At 38.6% G+C, this 12,864-nt stretch overlaps 1 protein-coding gene across 2 annotated transcripts in view; it reads right to left on the bottom strand.

Moving 5' to 3' along the window:
* Positions 1–12,864, bottom strand: part of LOC127661108 (adenosine kinase-like) — a 240,188-nt gene that overhangs the window by 174,473 nt on the left and 52,851 nt on the right. For both annotated transcript variants that reach the window (XM_052151681.1, XM_052151682.1), the window contains exon 4: positions 7,528–7,606. In XM_052151681.1, the coding sequence (XP_052007641.1) occupies positions 7,528–7,606 (79 nt within the window). The remainder of the gene's footprint in view (positions 1–7,527; positions 7,607–12,864) is intronic.

Genomic DNA, 12,864 nt, shown 5'->3' with positions numbered 1-12,864 from the left:
TGAACCTTGGACTTGGGATAGACCTCACCGAAATGACCTGCTGCGATGCACCTCACTGATCTCTGCTTGCATTACCTTGGTCTAATGATGGACTACACTCCTAAACTGGAATACATAGACAATGAATAGTAAGCAAAAGCCTTCATTCATTAGCCAACTAATAAAGGACAATGCATCTATGTGAACTTCTGCAGTTAATCCAGGATGGACTTCAAAAACATTCCTCAATCTTACAGTACACACAAAATCTTTATTGGGGGAACTAGCACCCACAGTGAGCCTGGTTATTTTTCTCCATTAACCAACATCTTATGAAGTTGTGTTCCTTGTCACAGTCACTTCGGCTTGCTAACTGGGGTTCTAAATACAATTATTATTTAACTATTTACTTTTATACACAATATACAATCATATTTAAATTCAAACTACACAATGAAACTACACAATGATGGCTCCAAGACATTATAGATAATACAGTTTCATTTTCTGTTTATGCATGATTTTCTGTAAAGCTGCTTGGAAAAGAGTGCCCAGGGTTTTGTAAAAAAAAAAACGTTCATGTTCCACAGAAGAAAGTAAGGTTTGGAACAAAATGAAGGTGAGTAAATGACACAAATGTTCATTTTTGGGTGAACTTTTCCTCTAAACTCTTTATTGAGGTCAGATGGACGTGGAGTCTTTTTAAAAGAAAAAAAAAAACAAAAGTCAGTCAAGTCAAACATTAGGTCATGGAACGTTTTGTCTTCTATCCTGATGTCTGGTTATAGGCACCAACTTTCCCCAATTTAAGTTTCCATGCAAAAATATGAACTGGGAAAGGCCTTTGTGTGCTGAAGAGGGCTTAGTGATTTTCTTCATAGAAGAGTTCCAACTACAGAGTGCACATGTGTTTCCAATAAAATAGTCCAGTTTCAGTCCAAGGTTGGGCCCCCTCACCACTTTCAAAAAGAATCTGCGCAGGCACTATGGGCCAGCGACAAATGGGGAAAAAGTAGAACAGAAGAAGTTGAGCAAAGAAAGGTTGGAGAAGCAAAGATATCATTGTGTGCAATCAGTAAAAACAGACTTTTGCTTGCATTGTATGAAATACCAAAAGCAGCGCTACTCAACATCCACGTTATGATATCATCATCAGAAATATGTTTAACAGCAGCCCATCAAATCTTTATGAATTGAGGTGTCCATTTTTATGAGGATATACAATAGTTCTCTCTACATTGCGGAGTCACATTAGAGAGGGAATTCAACTGCAAGAGGACACTACAAATAATAATATTGGAGCATGGCCGATGTTATGAGGGTGGCGGCCGGTCTGCACGCGAGTTCATACACAGCGAGTGTGCGCTCGTGCCATTTGTCAATCAAACATGCGCACTCGCAATCACACTTCAACTACTCAACACGGTGCAAATATGTCTTGAATAGCTCAGAGATGTGTACTCATCATGACAACAGTATTTGCAGGGAAAAAATATTTTTGGGGGTGGTCAGACTGACACGATGTTCAGTAGGGAGCTTTGTGGGGGCCATGACATCTGTTGCAGTGCTCCCTGTTCTTCTATTCTAATCTTTTCTATTTGCAAAAGTAATGTTTGGGAGTCTAACATTTATACTTCCTATTGACACACAAAAGCTGAAGATATAAATAACCATCTTAAGACAAATGCTTTTGTGAAACACCTTGTGCCATGCATTCATGCATGGTACTGTGCAAAAGTCTTAGGCAAAGTGTTTCACAGACTTTTGCTCGCTCACTAACTCACACACACCTTTGCGGCCCCTGACCTTTCCGAAGTTGAGTAGCCCTGACCTGAAGCATCAAGACAAACACAGTAAAGTCAGTGCATATTGTTAGAGATTACCCTAAAAAATGACAAGTTTTAAACAATGTCTCAAATGAAACGATTTCCTCACAAATCTAATGACTTCAGAAGACTTGGAATAAAGCACAAAAGTCATAGACTAGTTTGTGATTCTTTTACGGTGCTTTTAGATCCTTTTTGAAGCTTTAAAACTCCTTTTCCCATTCATTGTAATTGGAAAACGACAAGTAAATTCTTCAAAATGTCTAAATATTTGTTCTACACAAGAAAAGTCATTTCGATTTGGCATAGTATGAGAGTGAGTAATTTATGGATGAACTTATCCTGTAAGAATATCAATTTCTTGCATAAAAACAAGTCCTCTTATGTGCTTAAAAATGGCAACTGTTCAAAACTATAGGCCTACTGAGCTCTAGAAGAGTAATTTAACCTCCCTATGGAGGCAGCACCTAACAACTGCTCTCTCTGTTGGTGAGTGTTGGCCTCTACCCCTCTCAAACTCTCGGCTGCTCTAGGGGCCACACCAGGGGAGCACATGTAATAGAGCAGAGTCTTGGATCACAGTGGAGAAGGATGCTTGGGGAACATTGTATATACAGTGTAAGACTGTGATGCTTATTTGATGTCTGGGACCATAGAGCAGTGCTAGGGTGTGTTCTCTTTGCAGTTCTATATAAGAGAGAGAGAATGGGAGATTGTCACTTCTTGTAAGTGAAAGTCTTCATCTGTTAAACTCCTATGTGGCGGAGTTGTGCCTAACAGTATAAGACTATATATCTCCTGCATTGAATTGCAAATTCATACATATCACCTGAGCCATCCGGAGATGCTTACAGCTAACCATTAAGTTTCTCTGGATTTACTATTTACAGGTATGCGTTTGAGTAAAATGTTATTGAGTAACATTTTTGTTTTATTCTATAAAGTACTAACAACATTTCTCCCAAATTCCAAATAAAAATATTGTTATTTTGACTAGAGCATTTATTTGCATAAAATGAATTTCAGAAATCAATATTTGGTGAAATTAACCCTGATATTCTATCACAGCTTTTATGCATCTTGGCATGTTCTCCACCAGTCTTTCACATTGCTGTTAGGTGACTTTATGCCACTCCTGGCGCAAAAATTCAAGCAGCTCGGCTTTGTTTGGTGGCTTGATAACCTTTAGTGGCAAGGTTATATTTGAAGTTGCTATAAATATATTGACATATAACTTGCGCAGAAATATTCTATTCAAACTTTTGACAGTAGTTGGCTTAAAAGAGAAAATTCATCATAGCAGCAGACAGTTCAGACTAATGTCCACTATAGCGCTCCTTGCGGCAACATTGAAACTGCAACAAATACTTGTGTTACAAATTGGGGACATATTTTGCACTGCAATAACGCACGAAATGGAGCTTGCGTATCTAGAAGAGCCTGCGTTCACGTACTCGCGTAGAGTACGATTCGGCCTTAACAGTGAATAATGACTTGCATTTCCATCTGTTACTCACACGAAGCCGTCATACAGCTTTAGAAGCATCAATTATAGCACACAACATAAGTCATATTAACTACTTAAAGTACTTTGTCATTTTAGAGCTTGACCAGATCACCCTTCATTTTACTTCTGTGGAAAAGAGTGGCCTAGAATATTCTTCAAAATGTCAAACTTTTTTGTTCTACATGAGATAAAATGTCATACGACCACATGAGGAGGAGTAAATGATGGCAGAATTTGCATTTGTGGGTGAATTATCCCTTTGGGAATTTCTGGTGTGTTTCTCTTTCAGGAGTGAACCACTCTGTGTAGGAACATGCAGAGGGGTGAAGAAAGAAAAGAGAAGGTGAAAAAATATGGTGATCAGATTGATTTCATGGTATCAGGGGGAGCAGAAGAGAAAAAAGGGTTATGCAGAGAGAGCAAGATAACTCTGCCTCTCCGATGACTGGTTGTTCTTGTGTAACTAGTCTACCTATCTTGGTCAGGTATTGAGAGCAGAACATGATCCCTCCCACGTCTGCCTAGCAGCACCCGCGGCTCAGAACAGCTCGCTGAATGGAGCAACTCATCTCAACATGGCCGCTTTGATGTGCGTTCACAAGCAGCCCATGTCATTGCGTTTGAAAGCTCTCATTTTCTGCGACACAGATACACAGGTTGTGTTGCTCCTGGCATTCTAGGTGCTGCCATGTGTTAATCTCAGAGGCCCGGTTCCGCATCAAGCTTCCTTCTCGTATGAGCCAGCTTTGAAGAGCTGTCTGATCAAACTGCTACTTAACCCACATATCACTGGGAGCCTTCTTAACTACTGCCGCTTCAAATGGGTGTAACTTTACCCACCTTGACTCCATTATCAATGCTGGCAGGTGAAGAACTAATAACACAGACATCCTCGCAAAGACATTTACACTACAGAAGTGCAAAACTACATATTTTCAAAATGGATTAGTTAGTCGGTAGCCTGAACAAATAGATGACTATTCGGTCTTAAGAAAGCACAGTACAATTAGGTTGGTTCAACGTTTTTTTTTTAGTTTAGTATTTGTTACTATACCTACATTTGTGCAAACATTTTTTTTACATGGCTTGTTCTATGCATTAAGGCGGTTTCCTGATGAAATAAACACTAGAGGTGCTAAAACAACGACTTTCACACAAATCCAGACTAAAACGGCATACTTTCAGTAAAACACTTTCGCTCTATTCCTCACACATTACTATCTCATAACATCAAAATGCGCATCACAAGGGGATACATTTTAACGTTTGCTTTACATAACCAACAAGCTTGTTCGATCCCCATCAAATCTCGCGGTAGCTCAACTTAGCATTGCGAATGCGAAGCACGGGGTACGAGTCCCGTTGAGCAAGCAAGTTGGCATGGTGGCCGTAAGTGACCTGTTTGTTTCAGCAATTGCATATTTTTTATTTTTTTAAGAAACAGCTTTCTCTAGAAACGTTTTTTTTTTTTCATACAATAAGATTCATACAAAGGTGTACACTAAAAGTCTTCAAAGACAAAAAACAACTGGCTCTAACAAGGACAGAAAGAGAAGTGGAAGGCCAGATGTACAACTAAACAAGAGGATAAGTAGATCAGAGTCTCTAGTTTGAAAAATAGATGCCTCAAATGTCCTCAGCTGACAGCTTCATTGTATTCTACCCTCTCAACACCAGTTTCATGTACAACAGTAAAGAGAAGACTCAGGGGTGCAGGCCTTGTTGGAAGCAATGCAAAAATAAAAGCCACTTTTGAAAAAAAAAAAAAAAAGAAAGAAAAAGGTTAGAGTGGGCAAAGAAACAGACATGGACAACAGATAATTGGAAAAGAGTGTTATTGATATTCACCCCATTAAGCTTTTGTGGGATCACAAAAAAAAAAAAATTTCACCATTTCTAATAGTTTCACACACTAACCAGCAAAAACATTGACATCACATCTTTCTTCAAGTACAAATACCTTTGTAGCTTTGGTCTGCCATCTGCTGCACCGCATCAGCTTGTCCTGTGTGTGTGTGTGTGTGTGTGTGTGTGTGTGTGTGTGTGTGTGTGTGTGTGTGTGTGTGTTTCTTGTGCCTTTCCTGACAGTAACCACCCTTGTGGTCTCCCAATGATATTAGGCCAGACTGTTAAAAAGAGGCCAACTGAGTGAATTGGAAAGCATGCAAATTAGGTTTCTAATTTAAATGTTGCCCAATTTTAATATATCGGTTTAAAAAATATCAATAAAATAACGTGTCGACCAATAATATATAAATGTTTTATGGCATCCCTACATAAAAATCTCATCTGCTTAGGAGAAAATTTAACTCTCTTTTAACAGCCACACAGTGGATACTTTTACACATCTGTCTGAATGTGTATATTTTATCCATAGCCTAACTTATACATATTTTACCATACAAACAGTTTACCAGCTAAAGTAATCTTGTTGTTTGCATGCTAATTAAAACACAGTTTTAAAGACTATAAATCTATATTTAATTGTTGACACTAACCAACTAATCAGTTGTTGGAAGACTAGACCATCATGGCATATGCATAATTTACAGCAAATCCTGTAAAGCAAATAAACGTTGAGACACAGCCATACTTTCAGCATGTACTCGGGTCAAAACAAATGTGCCCGACAACAGTAAGGAGTCAGACACTAAAGTAATGAAATAACATTTGCTTTCACTGGCAGAAACCCAAATGATTATCCACAGTCTTACCTCATCACATACAGAGGTCTATAATTCACAGTGATAGATGCAGTGCATGTGAAAGGCTATGTAGCCTAATGCATAGCTAGATTTGTATGCTGTGCATCATCTGGAGATAATCAGAAAATTCCATGTGTCCTTTTAGATGATATATATCTAACTAACTCCTGCTCCCAGGTCTTAACGCTGTTGATATCGTCAGCCACCTGCAAAAGTACACAAGGGCTGAAACACAGTGGTACTGAGCACGGAAGGAATCAAACTCAGTCTAGTTGAGCCCTGAGGGCAACAAGGTCATTTAAGCAGATTTCTCTGCAGTGACAGCACCCTACTAGACCATCAGGGACACAAGAGTATTTCTGTTTTTACCCTTAAACATCACACAAATAAATATCCCTCACAGATTTGAATCCTCATGTCTTGACAATACTAGGAAAGAACTCTGAGAAGGAGAAAAACAATATTTAGATTGTTTCTGGAAATGCTTGAATCAGAATATTATTTATTCTATATCTTACATAATATCTTATTGGCTATAAATTGGGAACTATTCTTTAAATATTGCTGTTGTGATCCCCATGTCTGATGTAGTCTTTAAGAGCTAAAGGGATTGTTCACACAAAAATGAAAATTCTGTCATTTACTCACCCTCGTGTTGTTCCAAACCCATCAGACTTTCTTACATGGAACGCAAAATGTGGAAAGCCTAAATCACCATAAACTTTTATTTACATTTTATCAATAAAGATGCAAAGAAAGCGAAAATGACTAAGACTAAAATAATGCTTAACATCACTTGTCTTAAGATGTCGTTTGGAACAAGAGGGTGAGGAAACAATGACAGATTTTTTATTTTTGGGTATACTATCTCTTTAAGCTGTAGGTAGGTATTGTTTATGGATCAGAACCAAAATCCCATAAAAAGTGACAAAACTCTTAATGTTATTGAACATCTCATAGGTTTCATAATAAAAACAAATCCAAAACCTGATACAGATGAAGGCAGAGAGCTAAATAAATCACAGGAATTGTCAAACTACAATATTTGTAATAAAATAAAATATTATTTTAGTATACATTTTTTTTATGATATTTTGTGCATTTTTACAGCTACTGATGTATTTGAAGTTTTTCCATAATTAACGGATTAATTTCAAGTATTTAAACAAGTAGATATTTCAAGATTCAAGAAATATCTATTTTTGTTTCCCCATTTATTTTAATGTTCGCATTATAGAAAGTTTGTTTTTTGTCTAAGTAGGAGCAATATCAGAACTAGTGCAGCTTAGAGGAACATTGGCAATATAGCATTCTGACTTTTTGGCCTTTAGACCTCTAAGTAACAAGGGGTCAGAATTAAATATGTTAGAATTGTCTTTATATTTTGTGATTTCATGGACACGATAAAGCTAATCCACTTCATACCCCCAGGGTATATACAGCACCACCTGTTTGCCTGTGAAAGCAGTGCATGTTGCATTAAATACTGGCTTCGGGTTTAAGCACAAACCTGCGCGACCTTGACAGAATTCTGCGTGGCACCTCCAGCATGGTATTCAACCTTGAATTTCTTGACTATCTCTTCAAACCTAGGGCATAATAGAGAAAAAATAAACAGGTTACATATTGTAGATGGAAAATGAAGAAAATCTTTTAGAGATCAGCATTAATCAGGTCTACCGATAAATGGCACCATTAGGTGGATCTACAGAACTGCACCCAACAACACTATGACTATTATAAGTTTAATGATAAATTTAATTTTGTGTTAATATACCGAATTAAACAATCTTTTTGCACACACACACAAAGAATAGAATAAAATAGACATAAAAAGGTGGGATCTTTGAAGACTACAACTAAATTGTTGTATTTTTTACACAGGCCTTGTCCAAAGTACAATCGCAAGATCACAATATCACCCAGTGAAGATGCATTGAGAACAGGAAACCACAGACACTGTAAACAGGAAATGGAGGACTTGAACCTTGTGCCGCAGGGCAGTAAGCCTTCTGAGAGTGTGTGTGTACTGTACTTCTGCAAAAATCTCTCAGCATGTAGAGACATGTGTGCGCGCGCACGCACACACACACACACACACACACACACAAATTACCTGCCTGATGTCTGGACATTATTACAAAGAAAAGAATCCACCACAGACCTGTATGTGCAACAGATTTGAAACAGCATGCAAATAGTCACTGAAGGATGCGACCTCGCGCAGCCTATAGGGACGTTTTTGTGCGAGCCCCTCTTCAAATAGCATTTATTTTTGAGACTGATGTCTACTAAGAGATACACCTCTTAAGCATAAATGCATAGCACACTCAAATATGAACATAAGAAACTAAAGATGAAAGGTATGAGAAATATTCATCAAGACCTTACTGACAAGATGAAACAATGATAAACATTAATTACACTGATTTAGGGCTGTCAAGATTCTGAAATGTGGTTGATGATTAAACGTAAAATAAATAATTGTGTTTATGACGATTAATTGTCTGTTTTAGGGCTCTCGCGATCATGATGATGAATTGTCTGTTTTAGGGCTCTCACAATTATTACTATTAATTGTCTAATATATTAAAATTGTCTATTAAAAGTCATACTTTTGATTATCATACTATTAAAATACTTTTAGAACTGTATGTGTGCTTTATAAACCTTTAGTGTTTTACACATCCTTAACTTTTACATGATTTCCTTTAAAATCTTAAGAATGACATTACAAATAATAATTTACATCTCAAATATTTCATAATACTAAACACCTGTATCTCTTTTTGGTCAAATTTGGTCTTGGGTCCATTTTGCATTTCCACTGTTGTTGTTGGAACCCAGCCAACCTGAATAGCTATAATATATGTATGCAATAGTAAAATATTGGTCAAATTCTCAGCTACAAGAAGACCTTTCAGATTCTGTGTTTCTTCATTCCATCATCTCTTTTAAAAAAAGCGGGTGTCACATGGGGCTTCTTCGTGTCACTGCATGTCATTAACACTGCATATATACACTCCACAATGACAAATAACTTGCTTGATCATTAAAGAGAAAACGGAGCACTTTACGTTCACTAAAATCCTTGTTTATATTTTTTCAGGAGTTTGCCACAAACCTCCGCAGATGGAGAGTAAAATGCATACAATCACACCAGTATGATGATTCTTGTAGTCCCTTCAATATATGTCTGCTTTAAAACATTCTTGTTTATATTCATTAGTGGTTTCTATTGGAACAATTTTAAATGTGGATGCAAAAAGCGGGAAATCACAACCAAGTTAAATTTAACAAAACAGTATTTATTCAAACCAGGCAATTGCACACATAGGCTTTTAACAGCTGTTAAATGAAAAGGAACAGTGACATGATGTGGGCCTACATACTGTAGCCTAGTTCTACAGAGCTCAAGCTCAACCAAGACCCTTAACAGAGCTCAAAGCAACAAAAGTGCATTCAACAAGAACATTCCTGTGTGTTTCAACATTCCTGTGTGTTTGTAACAACCAGTCAGTACCAACAGGTTGTCTAGATGTTTAGTGCCAAAAACACAAGCCTATCAATGGCTTCTAGCTTGAGAGATGCCCGGTGGCATGTAACTATATTCCCACTGGTACTAAATACCCTTTCCGATGGGGATCTGGTGGCGGGCACACAGATACTTTTTCGCCAGATTGTTTAGGTTTGGGAACATTTCCTCATGGTCCTTCCACCATTGCAGGGGATCTGATACACTCCCAGCGCCAACAGACTGCAAGTAGGCAGACAACTCTGTTTTAATCTGTTCTCTCTGTGATGGTGTGGCAGAGGATGGTGTTGCCCTTTTGAAGAAGCTTCCGAGCGTTTTTTTGGTGGCTCTGGCTCTAATGCGGTTGGTGCTTCAAGGCTGTGAAGCAGCAGACTCAGCTGTGCCCTGGTCAGACAGCATTGCCTCCATCTCCGATATGGCTTTGCACTTGATTTCCTCCACCTTTTCTTCTGCAGTGTATGTTGTTTGAACCTGGGATCCACTAACAATGTTATATCCAGCAGGTCGTGGGTGGCAGGATCAGCAAATTCCTCCCTCAGTTAATCCAGGATGGAGACTTTGATAGACTGGGTCAGTGTACAGTGTCATCCTCCTGAATTACCAAGATGCTGGAGTGGAAGAGATGAAGCACAGGCTTGACATAGGACACTGTGACGTAGTCCTCACCTGATAGACCATCTGTGAATTCCACAAGGGGTTTAAGAGCCTTGTGCAGTGACTCTAGGACTTCCAGGTCTTGCCAGGTCAGAACGAGATGCCGTGTTTTTTTGTCTTAGGCCAATTCTTGAGAAATGGCTTGCTCCTGCTCCAGCACCCACACAATCATCTTCTGTCGGGATCCCCACCTGGTAGGAGACTCGCTGATCAGCTGATGTGCAGGGATATTTAGCTCTTTCTGCGCTGTGGCCAGGTCTCTCCTCCTCTTCCAACTGAACGAGAAGCTGGTCACAACCTTCTTGCAAACAGCAACAGCACGCTCAAGTCTTTCATGCTTCTCTCTGACAATAATAACAAACATTTAAAATGTTATGATAATTGTAAAGAAATCCAACAATTCAGTCACACTAAGCCTAACACCAGAAATAATTTTGCAATTATTTTAAAAATAAAAATATTAAATACAGATCTCAGTCAGATTTTAGCCTAAATATTTTTGATAAATACATAATACGCATGCACCCGCACACACATGAGCGTGCAGGCGCGCGCACACACTGTTTTCAATTGAATTAAACAATTATGAAGTGCTCTCTTATTGTTTACTAGTAGGCTGTTATAACATCTCTGATAATAAAAATTATTATTATTCCACTGGGGGAGACAAAAACTCACCAATCGCAAGGTGCAGCCGATGGCCAAAACACTCCAGTCTTGTCCACTTATTCAGGCTCACAGCTTTGATTATATTTGTCCCGTTATCGGTGGTGATGCACATTAGACGAGCTTCTGTTAAGTTCCATGACACGAGAGCATCTTGCAAGCCTTGTGCGATGATCTCGGCTATATGATCCTCTGGGAACAAGCTTGTTTGAAGGCACAAACTCTTCAACTCCCAATTATCGATGTAATGTACAGTGAAACTCAGATATGGCTCACACGTTCTGCTGGACCACAAATCGTTAGTTGTGGAAAAGTGGGCCACATTTGTTAACTGGTGGGCCAAACTTTCTCTGACTGAAATGTATAACTCTGGTAGAGATATCTCTGCAAAATATTTGCAACCAGGCAATTCATATTTTGGATCAACTGTCTTCATGAGTTTTTTGAATCCGGACTTTTCTACAACACTAACTGGGGCCATGTCTTTGGCGATGTAGTTGGTTACTGCGGCAGTGATTTCTTTCCATTTTGGAAATTTTTTGTCATATGGTATTGATTTGAAAAATGAAGCCAGGGTAATTTCCTTCTGGGCTGGTTGCTTTGGCGTTTTATTTGGTGTGGGTGGAGATGCGGACATGCAGAGTTTCAGGCATTCTTCGTTTTGTAGTGGGTGGCATTTCAAATGGTGAAACAAATTTGGGATACGGCTACCTTTTGTGGTAATGGTTTTGCTGCATATTTTGCAGATAACTGTTGTTTTTTTTCAACATCTCTGCGATATCCAAACCACTGCCAGACAATGGATCCAGTGCCATTTCATTTCGGAACCAATTCGTCCGCCTCCATTTTCTATTACTGTTCCCGAACTCGACACTCGTTTTGCCGCTTCGCTTTTTTGGCTCTTTCCCTGTTCTCTCCAGATACAAAAACACACGTCTCACGACTCTCACCTATATACGTCACACAAACTCATCCAGAAGAGTGGTCTGGGTGGTGAGCGCGTGTGTGTGACGCATGTATGGGATGTTTTTTTTTCTCTCCTCTTTTGTCTGTGAGAGGAGAGAAGCGGAACGCAAAAAGCAAATCTATGCCGACGGCTTAAATTACTTGACAATTTGTACTCTTATGTTCGCAAAATAGCAATTAACTACATTGTGAGCAGAACAAGCTGCGATAAATTGAGTATATTCGATATATCTCCCACCCCACCATGATCAGACAATTATTTAATAATCACGACAGCCTACACGGATTTTAAATTATGTTTTCATTAAGCAAACATAGGGGCAACTGTTACTAAGGGAAGTTAAATCTATTTGACACATTGTTAACTGAAAATTGCAGGTAGATTTGTAAAAAAAAAAAAATTTGCTGACAGAATCTCAAATAAATTCCAGTGGTAATACATAAGATCAAGCCATATATTAATATGCATGACTTAAAGCAACATATGAATAAACACCGATGTTTTCACAGATGTTATCGTGGGTAATTGTTTTTATTTTTGCATTCAAACATATGAAAAATATTGTTGTTTTCTTTTTGCAATAACGACTATTTTCACATTTTCTGAAAAAAAAACGGCACAATGCTAGGATGTTCAGGGTTGTTTCCAGAGTTTTGCTATGTGGTTTCCAAGATGTTCTGAGAGGCTTAATCATTAATTGCATTATTTATTTTGACACATAACAAACAAGGCTATAGACAAGGTAGTCAAGTGCCCAAGCATGGAAATGCACCCAGATAATTACAAGGAAAATGTACTCGCATCTTTGACACCATCAATAAAAATACAATGTAAGCGCCAATTGTGATCCCATGAACTCCAAGAAAGGCAATGATGACACTGATGTACCAGGCCTACAGAGACACTTGTGTACAAAAGACAGCGCAAAGTGACTCATGAAAAGCCTATGATGTTCCATTAGCAGAGACTGGCCCACGGGCACTGAATGAGCCACCCCGGTTCCCAGCGTTTCCTCTGGGAGGAGG

Source organism: Xyrauchen texanus, chromosome 20, assembly GCF_025860055.1.
Source record: "Xyrauchen texanus isolate HMW12.3.18 chromosome 20, RBS_HiC_50CHRs, whole genome shotgun sequence".
Classification (NCBI taxonomy): domain Eukaryota; kingdom Metazoa; phylum Chordata; class Actinopteri; order Cypriniformes; family Catostomidae; genus Xyrauchen; species Xyrauchen texanus.
This window is presented reverse-complemented; position numbering and strand designations above follow the sequence as displayed.